General features: G+C 37.5%; 1 protein-coding gene and 1 long non-coding RNA gene across 21 annotated transcripts in view; one reads left to right on the top strand and one right to left on the bottom strand.

The window, feature by feature from the left end:
- The window catches only part of ptprm (protein tyrosine phosphatase receptor type M), a 541,643-nt gene that overhangs the window by 388,541 nt on the left and 138,291 nt on the right, over nucleotides 1-14,811 (top strand). For 8 of the 20 annotated variants that reach the window (XM_062980499.1, XM_062980500.1, XM_062980503.1 and 5 more), the window contains one exon: nucleotides 10,566-10,604. The exons of the other annotated variants lie outside the window; for them this stretch is intronic. In XM_062980499.1, coding sequence (XP_062836569.1) covers nucleotides 10,566-10,604 — 39 coding nt within the window. The remainder of the gene's footprint in view (nucleotides 1-10,565; nucleotides 10,605-14,811) is intronic. 20 annotated transcript variants of the gene reach the window in all.
- The window catches only part of LOC134298911 (uncharacterized), a 30,033-nt gene continuing 27,460 nt past the window's right edge, over nucleotides 12,239-14,811 (bottom strand). Inside the window, exon 3 of the long non-coding RNA XR_010006032.1 lies at nucleotides 12,239-13,484. This is a non-coding gene — a long non-coding RNA (uncharacterized LOC134298911). The remainder of the gene's footprint in view (nucleotides 13,485-14,811) is intronic.

Genomic DNA, 14,811 nt, shown 5'->3' on the forward strand with positions numbered 1-14,811 from the left:
TATTTCATGCTAGTATCAAAGAATGTTAGTAATGTTAGTATATCTTCTAGCATGAAAAGGAGGCGCTGAAGAACAGAGGAAAAAAGAATGTGGCAGTATGTTGAAAATCGTGAACCGATTTTGGCATGAGCTTTTGTAGATATAAACCCACTTCTTCAGATGCAGTACAGAGTTTTCTTTCGTGTCAGGAGCAACTTGAGTAACTGCACGTCGCTTCTGGTGTGAGAGAATTTGCCGCCTGCAAGGACGTTGCCCAGGGGATGCCCAGATGTTTGATCCCTGCGTGGGGAGCTGGAGCTGACAGAGAGAGCTCATCCATGCGCTCCCCAGATTCGAACCCGCAACCTTCAGGTCAGCAACCCATCCTTCAAGTCAGCAATCCTGCCAGCACAAGAGTTTAATCCATTGCATCACCAGGTTTATATTAAAGCTCACGTTATAAAGCATATTTATAGTTTTTGGTGTTGGAAATTATACAGATAGAACTATATAGCATACCCCACACCCACAACTATAATTATGTTTTATAGCCTGTACTGTATCTGAAGAACTGGGTTTACAGTCATGAAAGCGCATGCTAAAATAAAGACCAGTGCTGCCATATTCCTCTATTTTCTCCCTTTTCCTCCCTCCTTTTCACACTGATGTGACTTTAAATTTTCTTGAGCATCTAGAAATTACTCTTGGTGAATACTTGCAAATATTCGAACCAATTAATTCTTATAGGAGATGCATCGGCCTCTATATTGTGAGTTTGCTAGGTATTTTGGCATACGCTTGTACTGTATAAATGTGCAGACCTAGAGAATACCTGATCCCACTGATAAAATTCAACAAAGACTAGTATTCCAAGGCAATACAAAGTAGATATACATATAATATCAGTAAACAAAATCAAATAAACATTACATATTAAGTGAAAAAGGAACAGCATAACAAGTTACTACAATGTTTACAAAACTTTTTGAGATTTTTATAAAAGCCATTTTCTTTACTGTTTTAGGTGTATTTTTGGTTTAAAAAAATCCAAAACACTAGGAAAAGAGAAAGTAGCACAATGCAATGTTTTACTTTTAATGTTGTAATAAATGACAGTGGCAATCACTGTTTAAAAAGTAACTTTGTGAGTTATATTTTTCTATAGGTAGGTGTCATGAACATGTGTATAGGCAGTGCCCGAATTATAGAAATCCATCCGACTTGCGTACAAATCATTGTTCAGAAAGGGGATGAGACAATAGGAAGTGAGAGGAAATCTACCTCTAGGAAGGGAAATTCACTCCTGAAAGAGATATCATAGGGAAAAGATGCCTGCACTGCAGCTTTCTCATCAATAATTGTTCTACAACAAGCCAAAAGTTTCAAAATCCAATTGGTAGGGAGATATCTTCTAAACAGGGGCACAGTCTTCAAAAGAAATGATACAGGGATGTTAACTCATCCCTATGAACTCCAAAAGCTTATGTATAGAGAGAGGAGGGGAGGGGGAGAGCGGGGGGGAGATAGGTAGGTAGGTAGGTATAGGATTCCTTAAGCAGTGAAACAGAATATCTGTAATAGTGTTTGCATTATTTTCAATATATAAATATTGCAGCAATAGTAACCTTTCAATGCTATTGTGAAGTGTCTACTTATGTATTCTCACAAAGAAAAGGCGTAAGTGAATGTTAACATTTGCTCTTCTGCCAACAAAAGGTGCTCAGTTAAAAACTGTAACTTTATTCTTAACTCTTGCTATTTTAAAAACATAATACAAGTTAATATTAATAAAATGATGTTTTTGGGAAGAGATTCAGTACTGATCTTGTTATTTGCTAGGAGACATTCAAAGCCAAATAAATACTCCTATACCAGTGTGTATGTAATAGAAAAGCATCCAATTTAAAGGTTATAGATAAGGACAAAACATGCTGAAATCCTAAGAGAAAAATTCACCAATATGTGCCAACTGCTTGGGGATATTCTGAAGATATAAATAAGCCATTAACCAGACTTTACTGGCCACTCAATCTGGTTTATGATAGCTTTGTTTTGCTATAGCTACACAAAGCATCTGGAACAGACTGGTGAATCAGGTCCTAAGAATATAATAGAGGATAATTCAGGGTTAAAGATTCCATAAACAACACTATTTTTTTCTCTTAGAAGCTATAGCAGAAGGCTCCCTCTGGTCCTTGTAAGAACAAAAGAAGTTTGCTACACAAATATGTAGTACAAGCTATCTTGTATGGTTATATCAAAGTCTCGTATGAAGGTCAAGTAGCAACCTACTGAGCATGTCTCAATGTATTTCTTCAATACTTTTATCAAACATGTAATAATTAATGTCAATTTTAATAAATTTCATTCTACATGTTAATATAGGAACCAAATAACAGCTGGGTGGGACGGGAAAGAGAAAGAGTGAGCTGAGGTCCAGTTAATAAACTCATATGTAGGAGCCCCGGTGTGATCCACGCCTATGGATCACATGATTTAACTTGTTGTATGGATTCAAATGCTTTTAATTGTTTAATGGTGTGGTTGTTTTTATTGTACTATGTTTTTAAAGGCATTACCTATGTAGTGAAGCCGCCTTGAGTCCCCTCTGGGGTTGAGAAAGGCGGAATAAAAGAGCCGTAAATCAATCAATAAATAAATAATTTATCCCATCTTACTATGACTATCTGTAGCTTCTGCAGAGTTACCATTGAACACTTGGTTACCTCTCGGACAAGTTATTACCTAGTTTGAGTTTTGGTGGACAGTCTTCTCTAGGCAGAGTTACATCATGTTATTTCAATTTGTAATAATAGAACCAGTGATACTCCAAAAAATACTCATAATTTGGATTTTCAAAAAAAACAACAGCTCTGAGTGAGGTTTCTACACAACTTTATCTAGAATAATTTCTTAGTTTCTGTGATACTATTTATTCAAATATTCTCTCCCACAAATTCTGAAACTTTTAAGAAACAGATATATTTAATTTGAAATTGTGGCATTGGAACTACACACAAGTGGACTCCATTTAGCTGCCAAAACATATTTAGACATGTCACAGAAAGCAGTGAATACTTGAGCAATAAACATGTGGCCGTTTGGTTTTGTTTAACAGTGTTGAGTGAATTGTATAGTGCATCATAATAATGTTTGTTAAATCTATTTGAGTTAAAGTATTATAATATATCCGAAGTCAAAAGAGGTGAAAAAATCAAAGGAGTGGACAGTAATGTAACAGTAACAATACATTTCATACTTCCTTTATTTATTGTGCAATGTGTTGTGAATATATTGTATCACACTAATGGGTGATCCTGTATTCTTGCATGTGGGACACTGCAGATAACTCAAGTTCTCTACAGCAATTATGATTTTAAGAACCCTTGTCAATTCCCTTTGCACCCAAAAATTCCAATTGTTTCTGATCTGTTACATTATGTTGTCTACCATTTGGTGTTCCATTTTCTTCAGAGTAGATGTGGACCAAAATACTATCATAAAGCAAGGTAGTGTCTTGGTCTGGTGTTGGTTCATGGCTGTTTTAATACCTTTCCTTCAGTATTCTTAGACATTATGCACTAGAACTAATGCTATTTATATTTAGATATGGTGCACTTTTTCAGTGTAGTGTGGCTGGATTGTATTCCCAACAGTAAACAACCTATCATGAAAATACGTAGAGATTTTTTACTGACTGCTGCTGAAGTTGAAAGTACCTTTAGTTCCTTTATAATCATGCTGTCTGAGACACAGGCATTTATACTAAGTAAAAGGAGATGGGGAATCTTTTCAGGCTTCAAACAGGCTGATCATTTAAGCTGCCACTGCTAGTTCTCTTGAAGGACCAAAACACTACACAAATCCAATCAATCTGTGGTGGGCGTCTGAAGATAGTGAGCTTATATTCTATGTCTTTGCTGGCTATTATTTATTGTAGACTGTTTTGTTGCTTACCTCTTCTATTGTCACATCTTTTTTCTCCACTCAGTGCCTGCATTTGTGTGCACATCACAGAGAAATTACTATCATCAGTGTGCACCTCTTACTGTTCTTCTCAGAGTTCCATCAATAGCCATCTACCTAAATGTGACATTTTTGATTGGTAGTCATTCATGACACTTTGGGATGTATTTTATCCTCTTCTTTGTGCGCAGTGAAAAGCATAGTGGGGAGAATTGAATCTTGACATTTTGGAGTAAAATAGTCCAGTTTTCTTTTTAAATCCCTCTAGTTATTTAGCGAAATATTGTTGCAAAGGCAGGTTTGTCCCCTCCCTATTGATATATAAATAGAAGAAAGATTAGTTTTGAAAGCACAATGCCTTCTTAGTGTTTTTTAAAGGGGGAGACTATACCTTGATGTCAGTAACAGCTTTGAAGGAGAGAAGACTTCACAAATGAAAGGAAATGGCCTGCAGCCTAATAGCTCTATCAGTGAAGAGTATCATAATGAGACAGAAATGAAAAGTATTGTGATAAGGAAGGTCATTTTTCTGTAATACACTTCACTTCAAACTTGGCTAAAACTCTGTTTTGAGCTTGATTGGGTAGTGGTAGTAGTGAAGGGCCTGAGACATTTGTGTACAAGGACATGGTCACCTCACACAGTGTACAATATAATCTATGCATATTTAGATGCATGTCGTGCTAAATTCAATGGAATTGAACTTAAGGGAATAGATTTCATTAAATTTAGGGTGGCTTCTAAATATGGACAAGACTACATTGCAAATGAGGCTAACATGCCATTGTGTTTACTTAACAGCCCAGCAGCAATTACAGGCAAAGAAACAAAAGACATAAACCACATCATATACTATGTAGTATGAAAGGCCATCTGCTGGCAGGTCTGAAAAAGTGTGGCATCTATACCTATAGTAGGTAACTGGAATTACATCCTTTCCAGAAGCACATCATCCAGTCGTATTCTGATTACATCCATTCCCAAGATCCTAACCTAATCAGTTTCTGTTCAATGGATTGAGAGCATCTCAGTGACAGAGTGTGAAAGTAATAAGAAATTAGGGTTTTGGCAACAACATCAATAGACCAGCATGGTCAACCCAATCACCACAAACAATAGATAGCTTGCCTCCAGGTAAGCAAAGCCAATAAAGAAAACATGGAAGTCAGAAAGCTAATAAAGGTGTCCAACTTATTTGTTGTATTGCACTTCTGTACCTGTCAGTTGGAGAGAAATTACTAGTGTCTGCTTGTTACAATGAGCTCGTTCACTCAGAAAACACATTTATGCCTCTGTGGTCAAGACAACAGACCTCTATGAGTTGAGAGAGTGAATGAGTTCAGTGGATCAGGCATCTAGTGATGGGACTTTATTAGCCCTCTCCTAAAATAACAAGCCTTGGGGAAGGAGGGTATAATTTTGGATAATTAAGTGACTCCTTGAAGTGGTCCATTATTTGGAAGATAAGCCTCTGTCATCAAGGACAGACCACTCAACTTCTTTTGGTAGTGAGTAGTTAGATGATTCAAGACATGCACTACTGCCCTTATTATATGCGTTTCGACAGCAAGTTGAATTGCTTGTTTGGTACAAAAGTTGTGTATGGCATATATCATCTAGTCAGTGGTTCCCAACCCATGTATTTTCTGTGGGGTTGCCAAGCAGTGGTGAACTATGAAATGTTTAAAAAGGTAAAACAAAAAGTCACATCATCCAAATGTCACCATTCTTGCATTTTGAGTTTTCCTCCCCTTTGTTTCTATATATCTCTGTGAGAGCAGTTTTTCAACGCTTCTTCAATTGAAAACCAAAACAAGAAATGGATTAAATGTTGAGAATGACATGAGGTTGTCATTAGTGAAAACTCAACCAAGAAATTTTAAGCTTGTTAATGAGTTACCATTTCAGTCATCACATTAAATATGTTGTAAGTTAACGTTATTTGGAATTAATACTGAAAAAATTATTTTAGATGTATTTTCATTTACTCTATAAAAAGCCTATTTTTAATTTATTGGGGTTACGGGTCACTTAGCCTCTGTAAAATGGGGGTGCGACTCAAAAATGGTTGGGAATCACTGATCTAGGTAAACAGTGCAGGAGTAGAGTCAGTAGTTGTGGAACATGACCACATCTTGTGATATGAACAGTATTGTGCCGACCTGGAAAACAAATCAAGGTTTCAAGAGGAAATTGACAGAACCTCCAAGATTCTTCAAAATACTAACCAAGAAACACTAGGAATGGAAAGAGTATTGAAAATTATTTTGTGGGGTGGGACTCTGAAAATATGTTTCTTGAATGTAAAGAACCCCCAGTACAACAATCCTGGACTGTCAAATATAGTCACCACTTAAGACAGACTACACAAAATTTACATGAGGTTATTTTGCATAGAAAGCAATGTTTGTGCAGAGAAAATACAGTTTCTTGTAGATTGTACTAATTTTTGCACATAAATACCACATGTGAATTTTTGTGCACAGTATGTCAGCTCCAGCTCCCTATGCGGGGACATGAGAGAAGCCTCCCACAGGATGGTAGAACATCAAAACATCTGGACAACATCCTTTCAGATGGCCAATTCTCTCACACTAGAAGTGACTTGCAATTTCTCAAGTTGCTCCTGACACGGAAAAAAAATAAGTCTAGAACTGTGAATAGTCTTTAAACTGCACAGGAGAAAGAAAATTGTTAAAATCACTCATTGCCCCCTTTGAGAAGAAAATTAGCAAAAATTACATCCCTAAAACACACGTTGGACAGGCTAGGAAAACAAACCTGAGAGGTTCCTAATGAGATAAATTATAAAGATAATGGCACAGAGATGAATTTAAGTTTGTTAAGCACTGTGGAATATTTTGGAACAATCTAGACATATACAGAAGTGACAGGGGATACTTGAACCAGACTGAAATCCAACTGCTGGTACTTAAAATCAAAAAGGCAACAAAGTAGTGTTTGAACTGATCTGTCGGGGAATGCTGACAAGAGCTTGAGGACATGGTGTGAAGAAAATGACGTTTTTCCTTCATAATGCTAAAGCTCAGGGTTTTGCAGTGAAATTAAATAGTGGAAAAATCAAGCCAAACATAGGAAAAAAATCTTCAGTCCTTAACTAAATGAATTCAAGTCTCCAGGATTAGACAAGTTCATTAAGGGTAAAATTACTAGCTACTAGTAATAAGGGTAGTAATGTGATCTCTGGTATCAGAAGAAATATGCCTTTGCATTCTAGTTGATTGGGAACATGAATGGGAGGTCTGTTGCAATCTTGTTTGCTTATGGGCTTTTCTTTGGGTTTCATTCTGTTCTAGCAGGAATCTTTGTTTTTTTCATGCTTGGTAGGAATATTGCAACAAAGGTCTTAAAGATATTGTATTTTCACGACAAAGGTTGAAGTTGACATGATGGCTGAGGAAATTTCCACCACCATCACTTTGTGAAACCATCTATGACAGACTAGAGAGATGGGCCGAAACTAACATGACAGACTAGAGAGATGGGCCGAAACTAACAAAATGAAGTTCAACAGGGACAAATGCAAGATACTTCATTTCGGCAGAAAAAATGGAAATCAAAGATACAGAATGGGGGACGCCTGGCTTGACAGCAGTGTGTGCGAAAAAGACCTTGGAGTCCTCGTGGACAACAAGTTAAACATGAGCCAACAATGTGATGCAGCAGCTAAAAAAGCCAACGGGATTCTGGCCTGCATCAATAGGGGAATAGCGTCTAGATCCAGGGAAGTCATGCTCCCCCTCTATTCTGCCTTGGTCAGACCACACCTGGAATACTGCGTCCAATTCTGGGCACCACAGTTGAAGGGAGATGTTGACAAGCTGGAAAGCGTCCAGAGGAGGGCGACTAAAATGATTAAGGGTCTGGAGAACAAGCCCTATGAGGAGCAGCTTAAAGAGCTTGGCATGTTTAGCCTGCAGAAGAGAAGGCTGAGAGGAGACATGATAGCCATGTACAAATACGTGAGGGGAAGTCATAGGGAGGAGGGAGCAAGCTTGTTTTCTGCTGCCCTGCAGACTAGGACACGGAACAATGGCTTCAAATTACAGGAAAGGAGATTCCACCTGAACATCAGGAAGAACTTCCTCACTGTGAGGGCTGTTCGACAGTGGAACTCTCTCCCCCGGGCTGTGGTGGAGGCTCCTTCCTTGGAGGCTTTTAAGCAGAGGCTGGATGGCCATCTGTCGGGGGTGCTTTGAATGCGATTTCCTGCTTCTTGGCAGGGGGTTGGACTGGATGGCCCATGAGGTCTCTTCCAACTCTACTATTCTATGATTCATAGACATATTTATACTACAGAAAATTAAACATGATAGAAGAAATATAGTTAATTCTTAGGCAAGAAACAGTAAGCAGGGGAAATATGAAATTGTAATTGAGAACTTAAAATGACCCTGTGTTTATGGACACAAGTGGCAGTGCATCAGTTGTTGCTTTCAATCCTTGAAAAATGCATCGTATCATTACTTCATTGGTTTAAAAAAAGCTGAGGTAAGGATATGTAAGGTTATGTGTAAATGCTGATCCAGCAAGTTCACAGTAATGTATTGAACTGTACTTATACACTATCAAGTTTGAAAATGCTGGTAACAGAATATCACTTTTCCTCATTTTTGCCAGACCTAAATGGAATGGTAACTAAATCACAAAAAAATGGGACACAGGTAAATTATTTCTTGAGATGCTTTATGTTCGTCCTCACAAAATAATTTTGTTTTATTTGTGTCTGTTTAGAGCAGTGTTTCTCACACTCTGCTCCTCCTTTTGGATTTCAGCTCTTAGAAATCCCAGCCAGCTTAGGAATTGTGGGAGCTGAAGTCCAAAACACCTGGAGGAACACAGTTTGAGAAACTCTGGTTTAGAATTTCCTAGCTTTGAGTTTCTCATACTGTGGTAACCATTTGTAATCCCACCAGCAAAGAAAACTGTGCTTGCTATTCAGGGTTAAGATTGTGTCAGAAGGGGGAAAATTAACAGAAAATCAGAGTTTTGTTACAAAAAGAAGGGAAAAGCCCTTCTCTTTAATGTTAAGCAGTCAGAACTTGAGAGGCGCTCACTTGCATGAAACCTCTATGGAGTTTAATAGAGCTTTTGCAGAAGCCCTGTGAAAGCTCCATTTTAATGACTGGAAATGTAAAGGGTGTCTCAGTCTCTGCAGATATGTCTTGGTTTCTGCAGTTTCATTTTTTAAAAAGCAGTTTTGAAGTTTTTACTAAGAGAGATTTAGTTAAAAGTCAAATGCTAGATATACAAAACTGTCACATTCCAGCATATCATCCTTACATTACACTTAGGCTATAGGACACAAAATGTCACACGCAGCATCCCTTTACTGTACAGGGATATCAGAACAAACTGACACATCCAAAATGAATGTTGTAGCTTTCAGTTCTGAAACAGTCTTCTGAAATGTTTACCCATAGTTAACTTTCGTACATAATTGCTTGTCTTTTTATCTCTGCCCATATGTGTCTCTGTATAAATGAATCTCATTTTGGGTGCATAATGGTTTTCTGATTCCATGGTATCACTTATATTTCTTGACACCATTTCCATGTTGAGAAAACAGTTTTAGCTGGAAAAGGAGCTTTGTGGGAGTTGCTCAGAACTCACAATAAGTTGTGAAAGTTTTAAGAAACAATTGCAATGTATCACATTAAGAAAGCAATCTTGATCTAATGACATTTAAAGGTTCTTTTTGTTATCATTTTAGAAGGCTTACAAATTTTGAGAAGACTTCCCTAGGTTTTATTGAGGTAGCATTTTTATTCGATCATTTTAAATATAAATCTTAACATCAACATAATTTTTAAATCATGTCCTAGTGAAATATCTTAAGAGAAGACACAAAACAGAAAACAGTATTTCACTGTTTATTTTAATAATCTAGGAGATAATCAAATTGAATGGTGCTTTGTGTAGTTTCACTGCCCTAAAATTACTCATGCTTAAATCAAAAATTCCTCATTATTAGCTAATTATGTTCTAAGTATGTGAATTGTGAGAGGGGGGGGGGTTCAGGAGGAAAACTGTTAGCTGTGGCCTATATTCATGTATAAATTGACATCATATATGTTGAGAGCAGATTTGGGGACCAAAATAATGGTTTTTGATATGACCAGTGGATAAGTTGAGGGTCATTCCATGGAAAGGGGAAAAGACCAATGCTGCCTTGGGGCTAGCACGCTCTAGCCATACTGGCATTTCTCTGCCCAGACATTCAAAGAGGTCTGAAGTGGTGCCAGGCTGAAGAGAATAGAGTGAGTCATTGTTTCTTTTAGGTTCTCCCACAGCAGACTAATCTCTTGCTTTTCGTCAATCTCTTTTTTGATAAGGTACATTTTTGGGGGGTTGGATTTTCAACTCAAATCTCTAGACTTGTACATTAGGTTTAGAAAATAAATGTCATTTGGTCCTAGATGGATAATTGAAACCATGTTATCTTGCAGATTTTATCTACAACTATAAAGTAGCTTTGGGAAAATAACAATTTTTTCATTAAATAATCTCATGAAACTAGTTTATTCTACTCGTTCTCCAATAATTGCCTCAGAAGTTTTCCTGTTTATTGTTTTTGTTTGTTTGTTTGTTTTAAACAGGCCTGTGATGACAGAGATGCTTCCATGTATTGAAAGGAGGTAAAAACCACAATCCACTTTGAAATATATCCACCTTGATAACCTTTGGTCCTCAAGAGGTTTTAGACTTCTTTTCCTGGAATTCCATTTCCCATACAAGCTTGGTCTTCTGAAAATTAAATTCAAAATATTTAAAGGGCCAAAGGTTGAAAACTACTGTCATCAAGTGACAGTAAACATTGTAGCCTACAGCTCCTAGAATCTCAAGCTATCATAGACACCATGCTAGTGAACGTAACCATCCAGGGAACTCTGGGACTTGTAATTCCATAAATAATTTCCCCACATTCTGAGTAAATGTTTGTAAATATGTAAAGTTCCACCTCAGGACAAGGTATAGGTTTTCTTCTAGAAACAAATACTAAGGGTTCTTTGGATGAGACCAAACTGCTGATGAACAGTAGACTGGAAGTTAGTAGAAGATATATAGATCTCCTGGATTTGGATTCTAGGAGAGCTATGGTTTAGGAGCAAATCATGTGGCTTAAAAAGGGATCTTGGTTAATTTGTAAAATAGTAAACATGGTATTTCATCAAAAAGTGACATACTGTCATTTACCTGGAGGGCTGTGCCTCAAAAAGCTCCCTTAGCTGAATGGGGAAACATGGCTTTTAATTTTCCTCTTGTAAATTTTCTGCCAAGGGCTTCATGAGGCACAGGAGGGTTTATGGAAGGTGTAAAAACAGAGACTGGTTTATGGGACATAGCCTCAGAGTATTCTGAAGCATTTCCCTTTAAGAGTTTCTGCACTGGATTGTTTCTTCTTAGAAAGCTTTCCCTTGGGGTCAAGTCAACTCGGGTAATGATTGGGCAGAGTCCTTAGGAGACTCGCTCTTCTCACTCTGCCTGACAATGGGAGGAATAAATATTTAGAAAATGTTTTCATAAGGGTACTGCGGGGACATTTATGTGAAGCTGGTATGTTTTTTTGTTCTCATTTATCCAGGAACTTGGCTGCCTTGATTTTAGTTCAGCCCAGTTTCCTTCCAGCTGGTTTTTGTGACTGTGCTTACTGTATGCCTGGGTTATGAGTAATGCTTGTATAAAAGTTGATAACTTAAACAGAACTAAGCAGCTACTCTCACTTAAAATGCCTTATAAGCATTTTTTTTCAGCATGTTTTTTTTTTTAAAAAAAAAAAACCTCCAGTATGCAAATATAAATAAAACAATCAATCTTTGAACTATAGTTCTACTCGTAACTCATTTTGTGTAACAAAAATTCCTTGAGAAGCAGATTTCTTTTTTAAACGTTCTGTTTCTTACATGGATATTATTGGATTCCCATCTATACATACAGACCCCCCATTTCTTGCATTTAATTCCAAGGTAGTGTTTTGAGGAAAGGTTTCTGTTTGGAACTGGTAATGAGTCCAGAGATTTGCCAGCTGCATGTGTATATTACAAAACAAACTGGCAACTGGCTTATCCTTCAGCCATTTAGCCTTCTGCAATCACTAGGATAAGAGTATTACTCCTTTGGGTACTAAATGTAAAACGGCTGAAGCAGATCGAACCTGGCAGTGATTAATGAAGTCTTGGGAAGGAGTCAGACAAGTCAGTAGCTCCACTGTATAGTATGAATTGAGGAGAGAGTAGCAGCAGTCTTTGTGAAGTTTATGTTCTTTGGGGGCGTGACGCAAGATGGACTGCAAAAGAAGTTATAAAACATTTCCAGCTCTTTTGCTGTGTCTGCTTGAGATTCTCTCTAATAAGTTCCATCTGTGATTCTGATATCTACACACACACATCCACATGCAGACATGTGTATATATGCACACACAGAGACAGTTGTTACAGAGCAGATAATTTTAGGCTTCCGTGTTTAATGAGCCAGTATAGTTGCCTAGAGGTGTTCTACATAATAATAATTTTAATCAGTCACAGAAAATTTATGAAGCCAGAATTCCAGCCCAAATTAGCATAAATTAGAGCTATAGTCATTTGTTTTCCCGAGAGTTGTGTAAGCATCAGCAATTTCACTCTTTGACCCCATTGGCATTTGTCCTTGCTTGAGAAATACATTATATTGATGACCCAAGAAGCTAAAAACATTATTCTATGTTTTGATCAATTTTATATAGTGGTTTAATTGAGACATATCATATCTGCTGTGTACCTAGTGTTTGAACTGAGGACTGCCAAGTAGAGAAACAGATAGAGCAAACAGCCATTTCTTTGCTCTGTCTACCCAGGCGACCACAGATCACATTTAGAAACAAAGAAACAGAAATGATTCTGGTACAGGGCAGTAGTAAATCAGTGTTTTCCAGCCTTTATATCTATCAGGATTGCGGCAAGAAGAACAATTGTGAAGAGAAATCCAGCTACATGTAACAAAGGTATCTTGCAGTGACATATTTCTCACTGGGTATCTCAAATGTGCATCCAGCTGATCCTGAAGCATACATAATACACTGTATAATAACCCCTTGAAGCAAGATCTTCTGGGTCACATTTTATTTCTGGGCCCATACTTAGGCTACATGTATATGCTCCAATGCAGCACAGGAGCATGGTTATCTCCATGATTGGCCAGTTTCAGGGTGCATCGGGATCACCACTGCCAGCTGCAGTTGTCATATGTCAGTGCCAGAAATGACATCACCAGAAATGTGACATTGCCAGCAAGCATTGCCAAGTTGCTTGTTGGTGGTAATATTGTGGTAGGTTCTGTTGGTCCGAATGAGATCCAGCTCAACCCTGCTGTCCACACCTTCGAAACTAGCTTTTAGGAAACCCAGGAGTAAATACCATATTCTGCAGACCTGGATTAATGGCTGAATACCGCTGTTCCACTTTGAATCCTGCTGTGTGTCATGTGAATTCCTGCAGCAGCTGAGCCATGGGTCCATTTTGTAGACACGGACTTAGTGAGTGCTGAGAATGAAAAAAAAAAAACCATTAGCTTTTGCCTTCAAAATTCTTGTGAGGACCCTGAGGTAAACTTAATATGGCAAGATTTTTTCAGATGGATTTTTGCCTTTGAGACTGAGAGACTGTAACCTGCCCAGTCAACCAATGGGTTCTCGTAGCTGAACAAGTATTCAAGCCTAGTCCCTGGAGTCATGGCACAATGCTTTAACCACTATACCACACTCCCTCTGTACCTATTGATGAAAGGAATTTTAATGAATGGATGCTGACTTTTTTGGTATTACAGATATGCTATTCAGGTGTGATGTAATGATATATAATTCCACTGTAATATCATATGGTAATTATAGCTTAGTTAAATGTTTTGTGAGCAGGGTATAAATTAAATAAGTAAATGACTTTATTGATAATGTCTACATTTACAGCAGTAGGCAATACTTATCTACTGGTAAGCTGTGGTAATCTTGTGTTTCCTTCTGGTTCCACTTGAATAAGGCCAACACATTTCTCTGTTTGTTGGAGTTTTATTTGAGCCATGTCATAACATATTTCAAAAGGCCATCAGTCTACAATACAAATCTTTATTTTTTGATCAAAGTCATAGTAATATTTGTCAATCACTGTAATACTGCTTTAGTTGTTACTCCTGGTTTATTTACAAACTCCACCCATTTAGAAACCAATATTTTCACATAGCAGTGCTCAGTAATTTCTAGTCTTCAAGATGATATTTAAATGGTTAAAGGAACATAATCATGCTATCCCCCTGTAGTATACCCATTATGCACTGCACCCAGAGACTTGTAAGATTTGTGTTTTCCGTCTCATTAAACTGACAGCAGAAATTAGTTTGCAGTATTAAAATCTAAAAAGTTAAATTACAGCTACATGCGTCATTTAGGCAATGGTGCATGCAGAAGATGTTTGATTTTAATGTTTGTGATAATGGAGAATTTAAATTGCAATGTTTGTCAAATCTCTAATCTTTGTTTCAGAGTGGAATATTAATTACGCACTTAACTAAGAGAGGTAAATAAAATGAGCATCCACTGACTGCCTAGGGGCAAATTGTAGATTACTGACAATGTGACATGGTGCGTTAAATGTCAGTTTTGTCAAACAAATTTAGAGGAACAGTTAAACTATTAGCTTCCTGTTGTTACAAGGGTTTTTTTGGTGGAGAATGGTTGTTCCAAGCAGCAGGGGCACTGTACCATATGGAACACAACAATGCTAAATTGATAAAGTAAGATGAATGGGGAGATAACAGTACAGCCACAGTCAGTTAGTTTATAACTGTCTGTTGAAGTCTGTTGGTGGCTTTGAATAA

The sequence above is a fragment of the Anolis carolinensis genome, chromosome 4 (genome assembly GCF_035594765.1).
Source record: "Anolis carolinensis isolate JA03-04 chromosome 4, rAnoCar3.1.pri, whole genome shotgun sequence".
NCBI lineage: Eukaryota > Metazoa > Chordata > Lepidosauria > Squamata > Dactyloidae > Anolis > Anolis carolinensis.